The following is a 24,684-nucleotide window of genomic DNA, read 5'->3' as shown; positions in this document are numbered from 1 at the left end:
ACTTTTATTGTCACATTAGTTATTGTCTGAATAGACCCTTAAAGACTTTAACACAGTGTATTATAGTAAAATAAATTAGTTTCATAATTGTGACCTTGATTCATCAAGAAAAAAATTAAATCGTTTCAAACACTCTTTTAAAGGGCAGGGAAAATGTATATTTTTTAAAAGGTCAAAATGGTTAAGGCTCATTTATTTATCGCACTTTTAACTGAGTTTCTACTATGTGCCAGTTTGCTAAAGTACACATCCCACTGTAAAGTACTTTACAGCACACCAGAGGTTCTTATTCAAGAACACTGGATGCATGTTAGAATCACCTGAGAACATTTTTTTAATACTTAAACAATAAAAATACGGATACTAAAAAAGCTAATGCCTGGGATTTACCTCCTAAAAGCCATATTTAATTGGTCTGGCGCAAGTCTGACATGGGTTTGTTTGCTTCAAGATCTCTGTTGAAAATCACTGATCTTAAAGAGCTTAAGGGTTGAAGGTATGCTGCATAAAAAGATAAGTAAGCCCGAACATTCTATATAATAAAAGCCTAATATGCTAAGTGTCCGACCATTCATTTGACCATTCGACCAGTCACTATGATGTGCACTGACTACCAGGGAGCAGACGCTTCGACCACTAGGGTAGCTTGCTGCTGGGGTCTGGCCAATCGGGACTGGGCGAGATGGGCCAGACACACCCTGGAGCCTTCCTGCGGTCCCTCCCCGGCCAGCCAACCTCCCGGGGTCCCTCCTCGGCCCCGAAACCAGCTCTCCATTATCCCCTGAGGGATGCCGGATTACAAGAGGGCGCAGGCCAGGCTGAGGGACCCCACCAGTGCACGAATCTGTGCACCGAGACTCTAGTTACTATATATGGACAATAGAAAAATGAGTAAAAAATTACTCAAAAATCTCTATATATAAAAGGCTAATATGCAAAGTGTCCATCCGGGTAATGACATCACGTAGCAACATCTGGCTTCCCCTCCCTAGCAACAACTAGCCTCCTTGCAGTTTCTTCAGCTCAGGAACACAACTTGCTTTATAGTCAGGTGCAAGCATTTCACACTTTAACCAAATGTCTGTGAAGTATTTTCCCGTGCCTCATCTAATTTGATCCTCACAGAAGTCCTAGAGTAGGCAGATAAGAGACTTGGTGGAATCCTGTTTTCTTTTCATTAGCCAGAAAACGGAGATTTAGAAAGTTTAGACACTTGACCTGACTGAAAAGAAGTAAGAAATGGTGGACCTTGAAAATGACTTCACATTTTCTCACTGTGCAGAATATAGTCAAACACTGCTACAGTTAAATATTTTACCTTTTGTTCTCCCTGTGTGATCTACAATAATAATCTGCTTTGTGTTGATATTTATTGTTGTGTTGCTGACAATTACCTGAAAGAGAAGTTGGGGTGCTTCACTGGGTTGGAAAAAGTTTAGCTACATCAGAAAGCAGGTCTAATTAAGCAAGTTTATTCTATACATATAAAAGGCTAAGTTGAATCGCGCATGCACAATACATATAAAGCTCTTGCTGGCACCAATCGCACCCGTATGTTTTCATCTGTCATTGTTGATCATGAATTTGGTTGACACTTCTATTATAGAGCAAGGGTGAATAGCGATATTAAAATATTTCTTTAATTAATCTCCTTTCAATTGTGCACGAATTCGTGCACCGGGCCACTAGTACTTGAATTAGATACTTATGTAATATCAGCAATATTGCTTTCTTTTTATATAATTAAAATGCTCTGTACTCCAAATATGAATATAGTATTCTATAAACAAAGTTTTCCTATATTTAGTAAACACAAAAGTCCATATTTTTCTTAAATCCAATCGTTTTATGAAGTTTGGTAAAAAGTGTACCAGATCAATTTATGGAGGTTGGGGAGGTGAGTGGAAATTACTTAATTAGACTATGGCTTTCAAGGTAAGACTAAATTGACAAATAAGGGAAATTAGGCTTCTATGCTCAAAGGGCAAATTACCTTGGCACAGCTATCAACTCAATATTCATGGCGTTTTAAATAATGAAAATATTTTAATTTTTGTGATGATCTTTTATGACTATGAGAATCATATCATTCTAAGCAAAAGAAACAATAGGGAAAAGAGAAGAGGAAAGAATAGCAAGACATTAATTTTAAAGTTCCTACGAGGGATAAAATATTGATAATAGATGGGTTTATAAAGCAAAATACCTTTGATATAAAGCAAAAGACAGTCTTTCTGTTATTGAAGGGAAAAGGATATTCTAGAACTAAGCAAAAAAATTCTAATGGACTTCAAAAGTTAGTTATCATAACATAAACAGACATTATATCTGATATCCTAGAAATGGTAGCATGCAATTCAAAGTGACTTCTAATGTAAACCAAACTAGGTTCCCTGTTGTTTTGATTAAAATATCAGAGTATCTAAACCTAGGCCATTTTTCTTACTAAGTTATCACAGTGACCCTGTAAGATCACTTTACAGTGAAAGTAGGATAACACTGTATTATGTATATGAAATATATTGATGTGACTTAGGAGGGGTGTGAGGTAGAGTGAGAAGCAAGAAAGACTTTCTGCATTGTTACAACTGCATTTGATATTTTTATATTTGTGTCTTTTATAGTATAACTAGAGGCCCGGTGCACGAAATTTGTGCATGGGGGGGGGGAGGGGGGAGGATGTGTCCCTCAGCCCAGCCTGCACCCTCTCCAATGTGGGACCCCTCAAGCGATGTCCGACTGCCCGTTTAGGCCCAACCCCACCGGTGGGGTCGGGCCTAAATGGGCAGTCGGACATCCCTTTCACAATCCAGGACTCCTGGCTCCCAACTGCTCGCCTGCCTGCCTTCCTGATTGTCTCTAACTGCTTCTGCCTGCCAGCCTGATCACCCCCTAACCACTCCCCTGTCCGCCTGATTGATGCCTAACTGCTCCCCTGTCAGCCTATTTGCCCCTAACTGTCCTCCCCTGCAGGCCGGGTCACCCCTAACTGCCCTCCGCTGCAGGCCTGGTTCCCCCCAACTGCTCTCCCCTGCAGGCCTGGGTTCCCCCCCACCACTTGCCCTTCCCTGCAGGCCCGGTCATCCCCAACTTCCCTCCTCTGCCGGCCTGGTCACCCATAACTGCCCTCCCCTGCAGGTTTGAACACCCCCAACTGCCCTCCCTTGCAGGCCTGGTCATTCCCAATTGCCCTCCCCTGCTGGCCATCTTGTGGTGGCCATCTTGTGTCCACATGGGGGCAGGATCTTTGACCACATGGGGGCAGCCATCTTATGTGTTGAAGTGATGGTAAATCTGCATATTACTCTTTTATTAGATAGGATAGAGGCCTGGTGCATGGGTGGGGGCCAGCTGGTTTGCCCTGAAGGGTGTCCCGGATCAGGGTGGGGGTGCCCTTGGGGCATGGGGCAGCCTGGGCGAGGGGCCTGTGGTGGTTTACAGGACAGCCACGCCCCCCGGCGACCCAAGCAGAGGCCCTGGATTCCTGGGATTTATTTATCTTCTACAATTGAAACTTTGTAGCCTGAAGTGGAGCCAAGCCTTCTGCTCGCTCCGTGGTGGCAGCCATTTCTGTTGGGATTTATGTATCTTCTATAATTGAAACTTTGTAGCCTTAAGCGGAGGCCAAAGCAGGCCAGGGCTGCAGAAGCTTGGCTTCCTCCATTGCCGTGGGCAACCCTAGCCTCCTTCTCTCTCCAGCTCCGTGGCTGCCGCCATTTCTGTTGGGATTTATTTATCTTCTATAATTGAAACTTTGTAGCATTTAAGTGGAGGCCTGGGCCGGCAAGGGCAGGCGGAAAGCTTGGCTTTCTCCATTGCCGGGGAAACCCAAGCCTCCCTCCTGCTCTCTGTGGCTGCAGCCATCTTGGTTGGGTTTATTTGCATATTCCCTCCTGATTGGCTGGTGGGCGTGGCTTGTGGGTGTAGCAGGAGGTACAGTCAATTTGCATATTACTCTTTTATTAGATAGGCTTTTAAGCCAATAGGTCCAGAGACCCATAGACTGAAACTGTTTTCTGCATGGCATCAATGGATAGTAACAGTTTTTTTCAACCAGATTACAGCAGTTATAATTATTCTCCATAAATAAGTTACCAATTATTAATTTACAGAATGTAGTCAGCAAATTAAAAAAATAATTTTGTTGCTGTTGAACTGGGCAGGTGAAATGAACACAAGAAAATAGGTTATTGAAGTAATGTCCTGTAACAAGAGCACATGAAAATGGAATAAGCCAGCCAACCAACCAATCTATCAGCCAAAATAAGGGTACTGCTGAGACCAAATTAAATTGCATAAAATTGTTACCAATTTCTGAGAAGATAAATTTATTTATTTATTTATTTATTTATTTATTTATTTATTTATTTATGGAATGAGGCATCAAGGAGAGGTGGGTGGAAGCGAGGAAAGGATAAAAGGATGGCTTTACTTGCATGTACCCAATAATAAAAAAGGATGGAACCATAAAAACAATAAGCAGGCATAATATGAAATTAGGAAAGAGAGTTAAGTATACCTATGGAAAGAATCATAACAAAGAATATTCTCTTTGTATTCTAGCATCTGACCAAAAATTTCACAAAGAAGCCAATCTTTTTGAAGAGTACTTCTTAAGAGTATGTAGATTTGAGTGAAAATCAGCAAACTTAATTGCAAGGAGGAATAGACATGCAATTAGTTTAATTTTGACGTTTTAAAAAATCATCTCTAAATAGAGTTAATTTGTCACAACATGAAAATGATGGTGCTCTAAGTACTAAGAATAGTACAGATTTGGAAACAAGCTCAAGCCTCCTCTCTTCATGTTACATAACACTAAAATGCAGTGAAGAACATGAACAAAGGACTGACAGATCTGGGTTAGAATCTCAATTTCATCACTTCCTAGCTATGTGAACGTGGGCAATTTATTTAGGCTCTCTGAACACCTCAGTTTCCTCATCTGCAAAATGGTTATAACAACAACCAACACTTATAATCATTATGAGGTTTAAACAAGATAATGTTTGCAAACATTATCAAAGTACACTGCCAGGGTTTGCCAAACGGAGCCATTATCAGTTATTATTGCTTCTGGCCATGCTCCAAAGCCAGAGTAAGGTCTGAAGAGTTAAGAAAAACGTATTTCTCAAAAGGATCAAATTACATGGCTATGCACATTATATAAATTCTATTTAAAGTAATAAAGATTTTCTTCCACTGTATATAAGTTAATAGGCAAGAAGGTTAACTGAATTTCTCACAGGAATTAGTGGTAAAGAACTCTGGTTATCTGAATCCTTGTTCAATATAACTTTTCTACCAAAAAAGCATCCAAAATGAAATACCTAATTGTTAATTTTTATTAATTCTACTTTAAAAAGTATGATATATATTTCACATAATCAAATCTCTAAAGACAATCAATAGGCCCTCTATTTTTCTTTTTTATATAAGAGATATAAGAGATAGTATTTGCAAATAAAAATAATTCTTTTACTTTAGCAGCCAGCATTTTTTTAAAGATCTAGGAAAAGATGATTTGTATAGAAGTTGGTTTTTAATGTGAAGGCAACATATTACTCATTTTAATTGTGACCTTGTCTAAGGACATTTTTGGTACACAATGCTCCCTATTTATGTCTAGGCTTCACTTAAAACAGGTTCATCAGAAAATCCAGAACACTTTGTATGGTTTCTTTGGAATAGAACAGCAAAAATTATTGAGAAAAGCACTGACAGGAAGCTTACGAATCTCTAAACAAAGTAGAAAAAGCTCAAACCAATGAAACCGAATACCTTAGAAATTCAATCTACACAGCTACAAACGCAATACCACAAATGTGGGTAGCATTGATGCAGAGAATTCAATTCTCTATTTCCTTGAAGAAAAGGAACAGTACATGTACAATGATGTAGCAACACTACAATTTTTAGTTCCCATAACAGCAAGATACTAGTATACCTAACACTTTTTACTTAGAAATACCAGAACAATTTTCAATTTTCAACTCCCCCAAAAGCTTTTATTTGAAAAAATCATTATTCTAGAATATCCTACTGCTTGACAAAATTAATTTCAGAAAGGTCAACTTACCAACTCTATTACTTCTACATTTCGAACTGATGGGTCAGGCGCCACCTCTGGCCAATTAGATAATTCCATGTACCCAGTAGCTTTAGTGTTGAGAGTATGAGATAAAGTTCCAAGCTGGAAATGATCCCTATCTATTAAAATAGAGGAAAATATAAAAATAAACAATATGAGCTGTATATAACATAGAACAGTCCTAATCAGAGCTCAAGATAATTGGCATATTACCTCAAATGTCAAGGAATAAATATAAACTAGGAAGCACTTCATAGGTCAAAAAACTGATTTCAGTCCATAGATTACAATAATCTTCCCCATAATGGTCAATAAAAAAGCTAATCAGTCAGTGTGTTTGGAGGTGTTGCTCTGAAATGTAGCTTCTCTAAAAATTACTTTACTGTGAATATTAAGAATGACAGCACAGTTAAACAATCCATATACATGTCTTGGCACAAACACATTCAGAATTTTAATAGTTTTTCTATGAAATTGAACTGCTTGTTATCACTTTACAACAATTAAATAAGGAAAAATAAAAAAACCAAAGTATAGAATCATCCGATTCCAACTGTAATGGCTATTTGTGAAACTGATCAATTATTCCTTTTAAAAAGGTGGGAAAAATAAGTCAACTTCCATCTTTGAAAAACATTTAAATATTAAAGTTTTTATGAAATAATTGTTCCTAGAAAAGTTTGTTAGCATGCATAGAATATTTAATTAATAACTCAGTATTAAGGTGAATTATATTCCTTATTAAATAAAGGAATCTATTTAAAATAAAAGTGAAGTCAATGTCTATAAGAACACAGCTTTTATATATTGTTTTTATGCTTAGGAAGAATAAAAATAAAATCAGAAGATTAAAATTATTTAGGTAAATAAGATCCATAAAAATATAAACTTTAATTATATAAACCTTGCTCTGGAGAACAGATGAATGAAAAGAAAGCATACTGTTTTTATATATTTATATATGCTAGTCATTTATACTTCCTAAGAGATAAATTATAAGCACATTATAAATGGAATATATTGTCATATTTTTCAGATAACATATTGTGCAGTTATATTCTAATAATAGTAATAATACCTTTAAAAGGAGACTCAAGCAGTGGTGCAGGTTTTTGTGCTAAGAATATTTTTTTGGCATATTTACTTAAAGCTCCACTCTTCTCATTCGGAACAATAAGCTGCCTAATAAATCTTGTACGGTCTCTGATGTCGTAGTTTTGATCATACTTGCCGAGATTTAATATGTACTGGGTAAGCAATTTTGTCTGTTGGAGAAAAAAAAAACACAGAACAAGATGAGAATACAGTTATTTATGATTATTGATAACTCTGGATAAACATATTTAAAGAGGTAATAAAAATGAATGGTTATGTCAAACAAATGTTGTTCCATAGGGAATATGCATTTCTAATGCTGCAAATGGAATTTTGAAGCCAAAGCACATGTCCTCTTCAGAATTGGGGAGGTGAACGCTGAGTACTGAGAAGCAACCATGTGCTAGATTATTAAACTGCTGAAGTGGAAAGAAAGGCATCATTAAAAAAATAATCATATATGGCAAACCCGCTGAAGGGTCTACGTGAGAATAATGAATGTGGAAATACAACTAAAAACATGGCACTCAAAACTTAATCGGAAAAATATGCAGGACATCAAAACATCAGAGAGTATTAGGGGGTTGGCAAACTGCTTCTCCTGAGGTGTGTTTTATGAAGAGATACTGTCCCTGGCATACGCAGTGTCTGCACTCTGACTGCACTCAGTTACTTTACCCTGAATTATGACCCATTAAAGCAGACACATGAATCACTGAACTGGATTACTGCAAATTATTTGCAGTGCATTTAGCTGTTACTTTTTCATAAAAGCAAGCTGCTGATGCCCTCTAAAAACTAGGATAAAAGACTCCTTCCATTTTTTCTCCCATGCTGCTTATAGCCGCTAGTAATATTGGTCATTTATTTATTTATGTAAGGGAACAACTTATTATAGTAGCTTTTACACTGCAATAAGATTTCCTAAGTCAATTTTTAATGTACTTACATTAACATAGAGGTTTTAATATTAAACCAAAATTGAAATACAAAATAGCTTTGTATTTAAAAAGGCGAAAGATTTATGCGATCTGAAGAGAAACCAGAGTAAAATAGCTTTGTATTTAAACTCATTATTTTGTTGAAAAAAAGTTTTAATTTAGAAGGTTACACACATACAATTGCAGCTATAAATTAAATATAGAAAATTTAATTACATAGAAATTACATAGAAAAATAAACACCTATATTAAAATATTCTACAGATATTAGAAACATAAAATAATAAAATCAGTCATGTCAGACAAAGACAATTCTAGAGCAGTAAATCAAAGTATAAGAATGGTGTGGCAAACTCATCTTACTAATAAAAGAGAAATACGTAAATTGACCGTCACTTCACCATGCCCACAGCCAGTCAGGAATGAGTATGCAAATTAACCTGGCAAAGATGGCAGCGGCAGCCCCACCCCCCCAGCTGCTCCAGGCCTCTGGGCAGCCCGCCTCCTCAGGGCCTCCCTGCCACACTCCACACCTGTCAACCGTCCTTGCAGCCTCCCTGTGGCCCAGCCCCCGGCCTCAGAGGCAACCCTCTGGTACCAGAGGTCATAACTCCCAGTGTCTGACATCTCCCTCTACCCCTCCCCTACCCCACTGCTCTGGTAAACAAAACCCTAGCGTTGGAGCAGCCCCACGGGCACGGACGTGCACGTGAGCTCACTCAGTGCACAGTTAGCACGCCCCGGGAGCCCCGGGCCAGCCAAGGGGCGATGGTGGTGGCTGTGGCGGCAGCAGCAGGCGGCTCAGCTTTGTTTTGAATAGATGAAAGAGGCCATTACACAGTTACCCAAATTATCAGATCTCCCTCCTCCCTATCTCCCCAAATCAAGAGGGGAGGGTCGATGGGCACGACAAACTCATCTTACTAATAAAAGAGAGGAGGCAGGAGGCAGAAGGTGGAGGAGGAAGAGGATGAGGAAGGGGGCCAGTTGCATCCTACTTTCACAATGGGAAAGTGAAACACACTAGCGCACCCAACCTCCCCAGTCCTCCCCACCTGCCTCGCTCCCCCCACCTCTTCCCCTCCGCGCCTCCTGGGAGCACCAGCGCTGCACAGAGGAACTCTCTGGAGAATGAGGGCGGAGAATGAGGGCGAGGAGGAAGCGGCGCCGGAGCACGCAGGGCTTGCCACCGCCCCCACCGCTGCACAGGCTCCCAGAGCGAGCCCACCACGTGCCGGCAGCCAGGGGAAGGAAGGCCTATTCTTGCATGAATCTTCGTGCATCGGGCTTCTAGTTTATAATAATAATGGGCTGAGACACCTGATTTGGATAGAAAGCAACCTTCTTTCAGTAACAATGTATTTAAAAAGCATTAACTCAGTTTAATAAAGTAGAACTGTAAAAAAAAATAAAAGAGAAAATGTTGATAGAGCTATTCTAAATTTGGTTATCAACAATTGCTACTCACTAATTACTAGATCACTGATTCCACTCACATGAGAATAATGCTATGATTCATTTTTTTAAAATTAGTAAAATATTCACCAAATGAGAAATACAGTTCAAAAGGAAGTATAATATATTAGACAGTATAATTGACTTGCTGAGACAACTGGGGAAAACTAACCATTAGCTTCCTCAAATACAGAGTAAGAATTTAGGTTTATTCTAAAGTCACTTGAATGCTGAGATTTAGAATGTGCAACCTAAATAAATCAGAGAAAGAAAATAATTCTGTTCACTGCAATGATATATATATATTTTTTGGCTAGCAGAGTGATACATTTTGCTTATATTTCTGATCCCTGAAATTAATTTTTAAGAAATGAAATTATTTCAATACATTATCTGACAATTATTGAGTTATATCGGGAATTTTAAGTAACTAAAATTATGTAATTTTTTAAAAATATGTATTTGTTGATTGTAAAACTTGTTTTATTATATTGGTGGGCTTGTAAAACAGTTTTATTAAAATGTATTTTCAAATATAAAATCCTTTTTATAAGATAAAAACATATCCATTTATAATGATACATTGAAAACATAAGCAGAATAATTATCCACTGCACAAGCATATGCCTTAATCACTTTCTTAACTGTATCTGCCTCTAATACTAAGTTATTGGTATTTCTCTGAAGAACGTGTTTTTGTATGTTCTTATTATTTTGAAGTTTTTTTTTAAATAAAAATAAGGTTACCTACAATCTTCAAAAACTGAATTTTATGATCAATAATTGTGACACTGTTGACATTTTCAAGTTACTCTTCTCTATAAACCATAATATTTTTATTGGAGAAAACATCCTTTTTATTGTATTAGACTAGAGGCCCGGTGCATGAAATTCGTGCACTCGGGGGGAGAGGGGGAGGGTCCTTCAGGAGGGTCCTTCAGCCCGGCCTGCATACTCTTGCAGTCCAGGAGCCCCACTATTGATCGCCCCACAAAGGGAGGCCCTGCCCACAACTGCTGGCTGGGTAGCCTGGGCCTCCTCTTTGGGGCGATGGCAGAGCCCCCCAGTCGGTGGCCTGGGCCTCCCTCTGCGGGGCAATCGTGGGCAATGGCGGGGCCCCCAATCGCATCGCACCCACCTTGGCGGCGGCAGTCAGTGCTGGGTCACCACGGCGACCCAGCACTGACTGCCACCACGGGCAGCCAGGACCCAGGACTGACTTTTGCCCCGCCCACGATGGTGGCAGTCAGTGCTGGGTCGTCACGGCACCCGCAACCCAGGAGGGACCGAGAGGTCAGCCATTCAGCCCGCTCGCCAGTCCCCGCCCATCCGAGCCTGCTGCCACACAGCCTGGCGTTCGGTCGTCCGTTCGGTCATTTTGGATGTTGCAGACACTGGCTCTTTATATATTAGGATAGTCTGATAAGTGCAGAGAAATTCTGTTGAATGAAGGATATTCTAAATGCTTTATTTTATGTTAAAATGTGTAAATATTTCAAACCCAGATATTTAACTTTTCCCCCTCCAGTCAACGAAACTTTCCTTGATAATTTTTTATAAGACAAAAAAATCACCAAATTTAGATACTACAAAATCAAGTGCCTTCTAAATGTCATTTCACTTTAATACAAAATGTAAACTTATCCAATTAAAAACAGAAGCTCCATCAAAAGTCTTCATAATCGTTGAGATACTATAAATGACAGAACTTCTAAAATAAATCTCGAGCTCTTAGTACTTAAATTTTTCAGTTCTTCCCTTGTTTTTATAGAGATAAATTTCAATGTCTTCCTGTTTGCAAGATTTGTTTCCAAGAACTACTATTTGCTAAAATTTGCAAAAGCTGAAGATTTTGACACTGTATTTGGTGAATACTTTGAAGATTTCCAAATGATTCTGAATAAAAATCTAACCAATATAGTATAAAAGTTTCTTTACTCCCTGCCACTCCAGCCCCCCAACAAAAGCCAATATAGGACACAAGTCAATTTACAAAGCAGTTTTTCACTAAATCACATTTCTAAAATCCCACTGGTATCATGCAGCAAAGAGAGTTGCATACCAGAGTGTGTGTTGTCATCTGAAATATGTTCAACATTATACAACAACCTGACGCATGGGGCTCAGCCCTCGCGGCCCCAGCTGCCTCGCAGCCCCCACGGCCCCACCCACTGGTCGTTCTGGAAGGTCGTTCTGCTGTCAGGTCTAATTAGCATATTAGCTCTTATAGGATTAGCTTCATTATAATAATTTTATAGTTCTGTGAAACTATACATATAAAATATAAATAAATTTTACCATTACAGTTTTACTTCAATTGGCAGAACAAGCAGATTTTGTTTGCATGCACCACAACCAATTCCTCAAATATTTCTGCTCCATAGTTTTCGTAATAGAAACAATGATTTTGGGGAGGGAATAATGGCGGCGGAATAGACAGACGTGTTCCGAGCCTTGTCCCGGAGCAGAAAGAAAGAACAGCTGAGGGTCGCGCAAGGAGTGTTTGTTGGCTGGTTGGGAGACAGCTGAATTCCAGAAGGAGGTGGGGGACTGCTGAACGGGGTTCCCCTGACCTGGCAGCACGAACTGCGGCTGGGTCCCCTCCCGGAGCTGCGGGCTTGGACGCGGAGTCTGCGCCATCTTGATCCGGAAAGTGGAGCTTATCTGAAGCCTGAGAATCCACAACGGCGGCACCCCAGGAACAGCTGCGAGCCCCAGAACAACGCTCCCCAACTGGCGCAAGCACACGGGTTCAGAGAAGCTCTACACTCCACCACGGAAAGGTCAGATTTCGCCTGGGATAAGGTGAGGTCTCTGGTCCCGGCGGGAGAGAGGAACGCGCGTTTTGCGGGAGCTGGAGGACCAGGGAAGTCTGTGCCTAGAAAAATCCGTGGCTGTAGGGGCTGGCGTGATCTGTGACTGTGGAAAGGGGTCCTCAGAGCTGCTAAGAGAAGGGCACTCTAAAAAGCAACCCATTTTGATCTGAAGTGCAGGGACACCCTAAGAATTTCAGGCAGTCCAGACTTACGCGCAGCCCGTGCGCTCCCTGGGTGCCTGGGCTTACTCGCAGTCCCGGAATTCGCACACTTGGGCTTTTTCCTCTTCAAATCCTTGCATCTGATTACTAAGCCCAATACATAGGATCACCCAGTTGGGGACACCCTGGGAGACTGCAGGGGAAGGTTGTTTTTCTGGAACCTGGGGATCGGAGCGGGGAGTGACCATCAGAGAGCCAGCTCTGAGGCAGCCCACTCCCACAGGCCCGTGGCGAGTGCCACAGGGAAACAAGGCTCTAACACTGCCTAGAGAGGCCATAGATAGACCCGGAAGTCAATCCAGAAACACTGCCACCCAGGGGCTGAATCACAAATTGACTCTTGTGTAATCAAAAATAAAGGAATACGAGAAATTAAGACACACCGCCTGCTTAAAATCAGGACTGGCTTACAACACCGAAGAGCAGTGGATCGCAGGGAACTGCAATACTGTCTGGACTGAGAAACAGGCGTGCCAAACAGAAAAACAGAGGAAGTGAATGACCTTCACTACTCCACATTTTATTTTTACCTTTTATTTTTTTAATTTTTTTATTTTTTTTAAATTTTCATTTTTTGCATCTTTTAATCAAGAAACTTTTTTTTCTTTTTTTATCACTTGATTTTACCTTTTTAATGATTACATTTTTATTTTCAATCCGTATTATTACTACTGCTATTTTATCTTTTTTTTTTTTTTTTTTTTAAGTGTCATTTTATTTTCTCTTCATTTTATTTTGGGATTAGGGTTCTACATTCTATTTTTTATCTTTCCTTTAGCATCGTTTTACTCTATCTCAGCTCTACCTTTAGGCCATCACTCTCTTCCTAACCTCCCCCTTTTCAGTGTCCTGTTTGTCTTACCCTTTTACTGCTTTAGATTTTCCCTATTCTTTCTGCTTACCCCTTGTTAAAATTTCACCCTACTTACATATCTAATCTCCAATCCCCTGCTCCAAGTCCACATGCACCTTTCCCTTCGCTGTCTGAGTTATCCATAAACTTGTCCTTATCTCTGTCCTTTTGTTGTTGTTTGCTTGAATGTAGATTATATCCATTTTTTATGCTTTTTTTGTGAGATTGTTTTGCTTATTCTTCTTTTATTTATTTTTTTGTTTGTTTTGTGCTTCAGCTTTCCCTTGCCTCACTCCATATTAGTTGGTGTTGTAGTTTGTACTAATCCCCAGGCACTTGTTGCTGGCATTTGCTGGGATTAGTGATTGTTCTATTGGAGTTTTATCCCCAATATATATAGTCTGTTCCCCTTTCTCTCTTAGTCACTTTCTTGTCTCTCTTACTTTTTTTTTTCTTCTCTTTACTTTCCCTTTTCCCAATTTCATTTTCACACTCCTTTTTTCTTTTTTTTTCTTTCTTTCTTTTTTCCTCTTCTTCTTTCTCTTCTATCACCTAATTTGCCTTTCTCTGGTGGTCACCTTTATTGGAGGTTATTAATATCGTGAATACATGCCTGTTCAGTGCCTTGTGAGTTGTACCTGGTAGTGCTGTATTTTGTGCCTTTAAATCAACCCAGGAGAGAGAGAACTACATAACCAGACAACCAGAGAAGAGAGACCATGGGGAGACAAAGAAGCAGCCCGCATATGAAAGAAAAGCAGGCATCACCAGAAAAGGAAGTAAACGAAATGGAGGCAAGCAACCTTCCAGAAAAAGAATTCAGAGAAATGGTCATAAGGTGGCTGAAAAGAATGGAAGACAAATTCGACAATATGAGCAAGAACCAAGAGGAAATGAAGAAGAACCAAGAAGAAATGAAAAATGACATCGCTGCTGTAAAGAACTCAATAGAAAGCATCAAGAGTAGACTAGAAGAAGCAGAGGACCGCATCAGTGAGCTAGAAGACAAGATGGAAAAAAATACCCAAGAAAAGCAAATTCTAGAAAAAAAAATTAAAAGGCAGGAGGAGAGTCTAAGGGAACTTTGGGACAACACGAAACAAAACAACATCCGCATAATAGGGGTTCCAGAAGGAAAGGAAGCTGAGCAAGGAATAGAAAACCTCTTTGAAGAAATAATGACAGAAAATTTCCCAGATATAGGGAAGAAAAAACCCACACAAATCCAAGAAGCTCACAGAGTCCCAAGCAAAATGAACCCCAAAAGACCGACGCCAAGGCACATTATAATTAAATTGGCAAACACCAACGACAAAGTAAGAATCTTAAAAGCAGCAAGAGAGAGACAGAAAGTTACATACAAAGGAACCCCCATCAGACTAGCAACTGATTTCTCAACAGAAACTCATCAGGCCAGAAGGGAATGGAATGAAATATACAAAGTCATGCAAAGGAAGGGTCTGAATCCAAGAATACTGTACCCAGCAAGGCTGTCAATCAAAATTGAAGGTGAAATCAGGAGCTTCACAGACAAAAAAGGACTAAGGGAATTTATTACCACCAAACCAGCAATGCAAGAAATGCTAAAGGGTCTACTGTAAAAAAAAAAAAAAAAAAAAAAAAAAAAAAAAAAAAAGAAAGAAAGAAAGAAAGAAACAGGAAGCGAAGAAGTAACACAGGGGTAAAGAATAGGAATGGCGACAAATAAGTACCTATCAATAATAACTTTAAATGTAAATGGATTAAATGCCCCAATCAAAAGACATAGGGTAACAGATTGGATAAGAAAACACGACCCATATATCTGCTGTCTACAAGAAACCCACCTCAGAAAAAAAGACGCACACAGACTGAGGGTGAAGGGATGGAAAAAGGTTTTCCAGGCAAATGGAACTGAAAAAAAAGCTGGGGTAGCAATACTTATTTCTGACAAATTAGATCTCAAACTGAAGGACATAACAAGAGATAAGGAAGGCCATTTCATAATACTAAAGGGAGCAATCCAACAAGAAGAAATAACTCTGGTAAACATATATGCACCCAATACAGGAGCACCCAAATACATAAAAAAACTCCTGGAAGATATCAAGGGAGACATTGACAGCAATACAATCATAGTAGGAGACTTTAATACCCCACTATCACCATTGGACAAATCCTCTAAACAAAACATCAGCAAAGAAACATCAATCCTAAATGACTCACTAGACCAGATGGAATTAGTTGACATCTTCAGAACATTTCACCCCAAAGCCACAGAATATACATTCTTCTCAAGCGCACATGGGTCATTTTCAAAGATAGACCATATGTTGGGACATAGGCAAAGTCTCTTCAAATTCAAGAAGATAGAAATCATATCAAGCATCTTCTCAGACCACAGTGGCATAAAACTGGAAATCAACTACAATAAAAACAACCCAAAGAAATCAAACACATGGAGACTAAACAGCATGCTATTAAACCATGACTGGGTTACCAGAGAGATCAAAGAAGAAATAAAAAACATCATGACAACAAATGACAATGAAAACACTACAATCCAAAATCTATGGGACACAGCGAAAGCAGTCTTGAGAGGGAAGTTCATAGCTCTACAAGCCTACTGCAAAAAACAAGAAACAGGGGTAATAAATTACCTAACCCAACAACTCAAAGAGTTAGAAAAAGAGCAACAAGAAAAGCCCAGTGTAAGCAGAAGGAAGGAAATAATAAAGATCAGAGCACAGATAAACGACATAGAGACCAAAGAAACAATACAAAAGATCAACAAAACCAAGAGCTGGTTCTTTGAAAGGATAAACAAGATTGATGAACCTCTAGCCAGGCTCACCAAGAAGCAAAGGGAGAGGACCCAAATAAACAAGATCAGAAATGAAAGAGGTGAAATAACAACAGATCCCGCCGAAATACAAAGGATTGTTAAAAAATACTACGAACAACTCTATTCCAACAAACTGGACAACCTGGAGGAAATGGACATATTCCTAGAAAAATATAACCTTCCAAAACTCAATCAGGAAGAATCTAAACAGCTCAACATGCCAGTAACTATGGAAGAAATTGAAGCAGTCATCAAAGAGCTTCCGGCAAACAAAAGCCCGGGGCCAGACGGCTTCACAGGAGAGTTCTACCAAACATTCAAGGAAGAACTAAAACCTATCCTCCTCAGACTATTCCAAAAAATTCAAGAGGAAGGAACACTTCCAAGCTCCTTCTATGAAGCCAGCATCACCCTAATACCAAAACCAGATAAAGACAACACAATGAAAGAGAATTACAGGCCAATATCCCTCATGAATGTAGATGCCAAAATCCTCAACAAAATTCTAGCAAATAGGATCCAGCAGTACATCAGAAAGATCATACACCATGACCAAGTAGGGTTTATCCCAGGAATGCAAGGATGGTTCAATATCCGCAAATCAATAAATGTGATACATCACATAAACAAATTGAGAGATAAAAATCACATAGTCATATCAATTGATGCAGAAAAAGCATTTGACAAAATCCAACACCCTTTCTTGATAAAAACTCTCAACAAGGTGGGAATAGAAGGATCATACCTCAACATCATAAAAGCTATATATGATAAACCCACAGCTAACATCATACTCAATGGGCAAAAACTAAAACCATTTCCCCTAAGAACAGGAACAAGACAGGGATGCCCACTCTCACCACTCCTGTTTGACATAGTACTGGAAGTATTAGCCACTGCAATTAGACAAGAAGAAGAAATAAAAGGTATCCAAATTGGAAAAGAAGAAGTAAAGCTGTCCTTATTTGCAGATGACATGATATTGTACATAAAAAACCCGAAAGACTCCATCAAAAAACTAACAGACTTAATAAGTGAATTCGGCAATGTAGCAGGATACAAAATTAACACCAAGAAATCTATGGCATTTCTATACACCAACAATGAACTTACAGAAAGAGAGACTAAAAAAGCAATCCCATTTTCCATCGCACCAAAAAAATTAAGATACTTAGGAATAAACCTAACCAAGGAGGTAAAAGACCTATATGCGGAAAACTACAGGACACTGAAAAAAGAGATAGAGGAAGATGTAAACAGATGGAAGAACATACCATGTTCATGGATTGGTAGAATCAACATCATTAAAATGTCCATACTACCCAAAGCAATCTATAGATTCAATGCACTCCCCATTAAAATACCAACGGCGTATTTCACAGACCTAGAAAGAACTCTCCAAAAATTCATCTGGAATAAAAAAAGACCCCGAATAGCCACAGCAATCCTGAGAAAGAAGAATAAAGTAGGAGGGATCTCAATACCAGATTTCAAGCTGTATTACAAAGCCACTGTCCTCAAAACAGCCTGGTACTGGCACAAGAACAGACATATAGATCAATGGAACAGAATAGAGAATCCAGATATCGACCCAAACCAATATGCGCATTTAATATTTGACAAAGGAGGCATGAGCATACAATGGAGTCAAGACAGTCTCTTTAATAAATGGTGTTGGGAAAATTGGACAGATACATGCAAAAAAATGAAACTAGATCACCAACTTACACCATACACAAAAATAAACTCAAAATGGGTACAGGACTTAAATATAAGACGGGAAACCATAAAAATACTAGAGGAATCCACAGGCAGCAAAATCTCAGACATATGCCAAAAGAACTTTTTCAGTGATACTGCCCCTAGGGCAATGGAAGCCAAAGAGAAAATAAACAAATGGGACTACATCAAAATAAAAAGCTTTTGCACAGCAAAAGAAACCATCAACAAAACAACAAGAAACCCCACTGTATGGGAGAACATATTTGCAAATGGTATCACTGATAAAGGTTTAATTTCCAACATCTACAGGCAGCTTATACAACTTAATAAAAGGAAGATAAATGATCCAATAAAAAAATGGGCAACGGACCTAAATAGAAGCTTTTCGAAAGAAGACAGAAGGAAGGCCAAGAGACACATGAAAACATGCTCAAAGTCACTAATTATCCGAGAGATGCAAATCAAAACAACAATGCGATACCATCTCACACCTGTCAGAATGGCTATCATCAACAAATCAACAAACGACAAGTGTTGGCGAGGATGCGGAGAAAAAGGAACCCTCGTGCACTGCTGGTGGGAATGCAGACTGGTGCAGCCACTGTGGAGAACAGTATGGAGTTTCCTCAAAAAACTGAAAATGGAACTCCCATTTGACCCAGTAATCCCACTCCTAGGAATATATCCTAAGAAACCAGAAACACCAATCAGAAAGGATATATGCACCCCTATGTTCATAGCAGCACAATTTACAATAGCTAAGATTTGGAAACAGCCTAGGTGCCCATCAGCAGATGACTGGATCAGAAAACTATGGTACATCTACACAATGGAATACTATGCTGCCGTAAAAAAGAAGGAATTACTACCATTTGTAGGCACTTGGATGGAATTAGAGAACATTATGCTAAGTGAAATAAGCCAGTCAATGAAAGAAAAATACCACATGATCCCACTCATTTGGGGATAATGAAAAACATTATAAACTGATGAACAAAAAGATAGTTACAGAGGCAGTAAAGCATCAAACAGACTGTCAAATTACAGTGGTAAGGTTAGGGAGAGGTGGGGGAAATAAGAGATCAACTGAAGGACTTATATGCATGTATATAAGAGTAACCAATGGATGCAAAACATTGGGGGGTGAGGGCATGTATGGGAGTGGGGTGGGGGTGGGGGGCAATGGTAAGATATGTACACATATAATACCTTAATAAAAATTTGAAAAAAAAAAAAAAAAAAAAAAAGAAACAATGATTTTACCATGACAACATCCTTTTGGCAAAAACAAGTAATTTTATTTTCCATGTTGAGCTTTTAAATTTACAGAAGCATTTACAGCATTTCTGACAGAATAAACTTCCAAAAGCTTTACTATGATTCCTTTTATTGCACTGGCAGAGCAAATGTATAAAAGCTTTGAAAAAGTAGAACTATTATTGGAATTAATTGATTTTCTATTTTAAAAGCAGCATTGTTTAAGGTCCTTTTTCTGCTAATGGAATAAAAACATAACAGTTATTGCTTCATTTTTCATATGTGCAAAAGAAAACTTGAAATAAAAATTGAACAAAATTAATTTTTAAAAAGTTATTTGATCTAAATGAGATGTTACATAAAGACATATGTAAACATCTTTTGTGCCTATATAATATTTGTCATTTTGAGACACAATCTTTTTCAAATAACTCCTAACTTTTCAAATAGATGCTGATATTTTTTTAGCAGATTTGTCATGTCTTTTGACTAGTGTGTGGTCAGCGATATCACTATAATTATCATGGCGGATGGTAAATGTTAATAAACATTTTGTACATGTTAAATATTGAAAGAGAAATTCAGTACTTCATTCTTCAATACATATACATTATTTTTTAAAAATTCATTCTTACTACGTTTATAACAACAAAAAAAGATCTACAAAAATATAAACTAAATAGGTTTTAGATTTATGCTACACAACAAATGACAAAACTACTGTAGCAAGAGGGCTCTGTCCACTCTCTTTAATGATCTATAGCAGGACTGTTCTGTCACTCTCCTGTACATATTTCATCAAACCCAACCTCTAACTTCCTGTGTTTTTCTCTGACTCCATCGGTTGATAGCTGGGAATTACATGCTTCACACAGGCCATGGCACAACTTGCTAGTATATCAAGTTGCCAGCAGGTGAGCGCACTTACACACTTATCTCACCAGCACTAGAAAAGCAAAGGACTTAGCTTTTCCTCCCTGCCTTGTCAGGGCACACTTCATTTTACTAGCACACATCCTGCATGCTGCTCTAAAAGGGAGAAGTTAGTTATGTTGTTCCTCAAAAAGGTTGAAAAAAGATGAAGTTTTTCAATGTAGATGTTTTACATACTAAAATGAAATCTCTTCACTACACTTGTGTCTTATATGCTACTAGATTTAAAAAAAACCATGGTAGACGATATAAGTACAATGTGGAGGTCTACAACTTACTCTTTTATACACACACACACACATTTCAGAGAGGAAGGGAGATTCTCAGAGACAGAGAGATGGAAACATCAATGATGAAATCATTGATCAGCTGCCTCCTGCACACCCCCCACCGGGGACCGAGCCAAAAACCTGGGCATGTGCCCTGACCTCCTGGTTCATAGGTTAATGTTCAACCACTGTCCCACACTGGCCAGGCTAACTTACAAAACTTTAGAGTAGCCAAACCAGACATAAAGTCATTACAATCATAATATTCTAGGTATTATACTAACTTTCCCAATATTGTATGATTTTAGTGAACACAAGGAGTGTAAGGCTAAAACAATGTTTTTACTTATACATGGGTAAGTAAGCGGTGATTCCTCTTACTTACCAATATATAAGAAACTCAACAGTAAACATAGATTTCCTTTCTTTTACTGTTTTTGAAAAGTAACTCAGTACATAAAGAAATCTACAAGACATTTGGAAATTATTAACAGATTCATTTCAAAGAAGGACTTAAAATGCAAAGATAAAATCTAAATCATGGAAATATACTCAGATTATCTGTAATTATTTGGTCATAAATCTTGTACACCAATCAGCAAAAGCGACAATAACAAAAGTCATATCACAAGTGGGGATAAATTTGAGGAGTCAACCTGAAAATTCTGAATGGCCAACATCGGCTTACTAGAGAGTGAGTATGGGTAGGCAGAGAAGGCAGAAAGAGAGGGAGACAACTGAGAGATGCACAGCAAATATAAAAAGAGAGAAAGATGAACACTGATGGAGAGGCAGGAGAGAATGACAGACACAGACATATAGGAGGCAACCAATCAATGTCTTGCCCTGTCTCTTCCACGCTCTCTAAAAATCAATGGAGAAAATATCCTCGGGTGAGGATTAAAAAAATCATGAAAATTAATTAATTAATTAATTAAAATATTTACTGGTTTCCCCTGTACCTGTAGGACAAAGTCCACAGTATTTGCCACTCCAAGTCCTGGCCTGGCCTTCCTGTCCAACCACTTTAAGTGTGCTGAAAGCACCAAGCTGTTTCATGACTGACCTGCTGCTCTCCTCTTTCCTTCTTCTGTACAGGAAACCACTCCTTAGAAGTCCACAATCAGGAGTCTTATCCTCTCTCCTCCTACTGCAGACTTTCAGTAACTTTCTCCTCTGGAGTTTCATGTATCTCAGTACTTCTATTATAGCACCTACCAAATACTATTTCATTTTTTTATGTTTTTCTCCCCTACTAGATTAGAATATCATCTCTTTGCACAACTACCATCTATTGAAGAACCTTAAAGAAACAGGCACCTAGTAATTGTTAGATAGACTAATGCGTGAACAGACTTTAGCTGCTTCAACAGAGTAAAGAAGAAAGTAGGTAGAAGTAAGGATTAGCCTCTTACCTGTTTCGAGTTGGTTAAATACAATTTTGCTCCCAAATTTAAAATCTGCAGTTTTACAAGATCATCTTCATTTGTGAAGCTTTTAGCCATCTTCCTCAAAACATCAGGGGCAATTATAGGAACTCGCTCACAGTTTTCTCCAATTAGCCAAAGAATACTTGCTCTAGCCACAGGGACCTAATATTAGAAGTAGACAATATGGTTACAAATAAGATAAGCATGCTCTCCTTAATATTAACATAGAAAAGTCTTTAAGTATTACCAACGTGTTACATCTATCAAGTCATTTAATGTATATCCAGGAAGTGCTCCTATATTTATGGATTTTCTTTAGTTATCAAAAAATAAACACACAGGAAATCACAAAACTGATTTCGGGATAATGTTTTAGAAAAGATTCATAGAGGAAAAATCACTGGTCTAGAATCTTGATTCTATCAGAGATCTGCAAATTCTTGGACTGAATCTGGATGGCCATGCCCATTTGTTTATGTATTATTATTGCTGATTTTGTGCTATACTAGCAGAAGTGAGTGGCTGCAACAAAGTCCATAAGAATAGCAGTTTATAGAAAAAGTTTGCGGACCTCTGCTCTAGGGCACTGATTTACAAACCTCGATGCCCAGAAAAATCATCTATGGTTCATAATAAAACTGCAGGGTTCTGGTATCGCTCCAAGATAGTTCTATGGTGGGGCCCCGGAATTCACATTTTTATGAAGCATCACGGATGATTCCTGAGACAGGTGGTCTGTCTGCAAACCATGTTTTGAGAGTCATGGATAATATAGAAAAAAGAATAGATCCACTACAGGCTTTGATTTCAACTGTTATGTCCTCTATCTATAGCACTGGGAATATATAAAACTTACAAGATCATCAAGATTTGGCTTACAAAATCATTAATCCTAGTCTATTATTTGGTCACCAACAAAAGAAATAGGAATAACATAAATTTGTCCAATACTGCATTTTGGCATTAAATATTTTTAATAATGAAATTTTTTTAAATAATGTACATTTTTACATAATTTGTTTCTTAAAAATTACTGCTTTGTAACAAATTGGAAACCTGCCATCAACACCATTAAGACCATTATTTTAGAGTATGTACATTAGTTTTATTTCTGTTTACTTGTATTATCCCCTATTCCAAAAGGAATTTGAACGGGTGTGTAAATTAGTTTCTGTGAACATTTTCACCTAGTATGGAAAATTTGCTTTTTATAAGAAATGAAAAAGCCAATAACTATCATTAAGAGATAGCATAAAAATAATAGATAATTCTTTTTAAAAAGTCCTTTTCCAATTCCTCAAATAAAGCCCTAATATTTTCATTACAGTTTCACAGCTGCACATATTACTGTTAAAAAGTGAGAATAAGGACCTTTGCACAGCTAAAATTTTATCACAATATCCACCATCTCAAATTATTTCAAAACACCCATTTTATAAAATAACATAAAATTATTAATACCCCTAAGTTGGGTCTTTCACCAGAATGAGAATGAGGTAATCAAAAAGACTTTAAAATAAAAATATGTATTTGCAAATAGTATGATAACAGGATAATTTTTAAATTAATATTAGAATAAGTTTAGTAAGCAAGAAATCAGCATACTTATGCAATTAAGTGTGTTAAGTAATAAGTACAATATTAAATGCTATTGTAAATCCATTTATGCAGTATGATAAAACTGATATCCTTACTGTGTGTACACTAATTTCTAGAAAGACAGGGGTTATTTCTCCTGTTCCAAAGGTTACACTGCATTATGACCTTACTCCCAATCTATTATTTTAAACTGGGCTACAAAATAATATAATAGAGTGGTACATTAAATTTTCTGGTATGAAGCAATTCAAGTTGCCTGCCATAGTGAAAGGTACCTCTAAATAAGAATATATGGGCAACTTCAGATTTCAGTTATGCTAGGTTTGTTTTTCTTAAATATTTTATTACATATTCCTAGTGTAAAAATTAGAATTTTATGACATATAAAAATCTATTACTCCACTTTAAGTAATTTTCTTCTGGTAACACACTTAAAATTCTTTTCTGCAATTAAAAAGGCAGTCCCAAAAAGTTTTAAGAAATTGTTTCTATTCCTATTCATTAATAAACTAAGATTATTATTGTTATTTTTAATCCTCGTCTAAGGGTGTGTTTTTATTGATTTTTTTGAGAGAGAGAGGAAAAGAGAGTGAGAGAGGGAAACATTGATATGAGAGAGAAACATCTATCAGTTGCCGCCCATATGTGCCCCAACTGGGGATTGAACCTGCAACCTAGGTTTGACCGGGAATCAAACCCACAGCTTTTTGTTGTACAGGATGACGCTCCAACCAACTGACCCACCAGCCAGTGCATCTATTCCTATTCATTAATATGCTAACATTAAAATAACAATACATGCAGGAGGCAGGTGATTGATTTCTCTCTCTCATCAATGTCTCTCTTCCTCTCCCTCTCTCTCTAAAATCAATAAAAACATATTTTTAAAAATAACAAAAAACCCTTATGATTACATACATTTAAAACACAACTTGCTGAAAACATTAAAAAATCAATAAATTCTCATGTTCACAATGAAAACCTGAAGGTAGTGGTGGTGGTTTGGGGGAGGGAGGGTGCAGAATAACATTCAGAGGTAATAAAATTAAGTAAACACTTTGATAACTTAGAAAACGTCTCCATGATAAGAAATATCAATATCAATATGCCAAACTTTTAGTGATGGCATTTTGTTAAAAAGCTTAGGAAATTGACAAACCCAATGTTTCTGTGCATGT

At 38.0% G+C, this 24,684-nt stretch overlaps 1 protein-coding gene across 4 annotated transcripts in view; it reads right to left on the bottom strand.

Annotated features, from left to right (window-relative positions):
- Nucleotides 1-24,684, bottom strand: part of AP3B1 (adaptor related protein complex 3 subunit beta 1) — a 215,024-nt gene that overhangs the window by 91,788 nt on the left and 98,552 nt on the right. For all 4 annotated transcript variants that reach the window (XR_013961150.1, XR_013961151.1, XM_080679402.1 and 1 more), the window contains exons 15-17: nt 21,893-22,069; nt 7,170-7,356; nt 6,080-6,210 (exon numbers count right to left, since the gene is read on the bottom strand). Coding sequence is in view for 2 of the 4 variants with exons in the window: in XM_080679402.1 (XP_080535528.1) it covers nt 6,080-6,210; nt 7,170-7,356; nt 21,893-22,069 (495 nt within the window). In the remaining 2 variants the exon portion in view is untranslated. The remainder of the gene's footprint in view (nt 1-6,079; nt 6,211-7,169; nt 7,357-21,892; nt 22,070-24,684) is intronic.

This window comes from Plecotus auritus, assembly GCF_963455305.1.
Source record: "Plecotus auritus genome assembly, chromosome: 7".
Classification (NCBI taxonomy): Eukaryota; Metazoa; Chordata; class Mammalia; order Chiroptera; family Vespertilionidae; genus Plecotus; species Plecotus auritus.
This window is presented reverse-complemented; position numbering and strand designations above follow the sequence as displayed.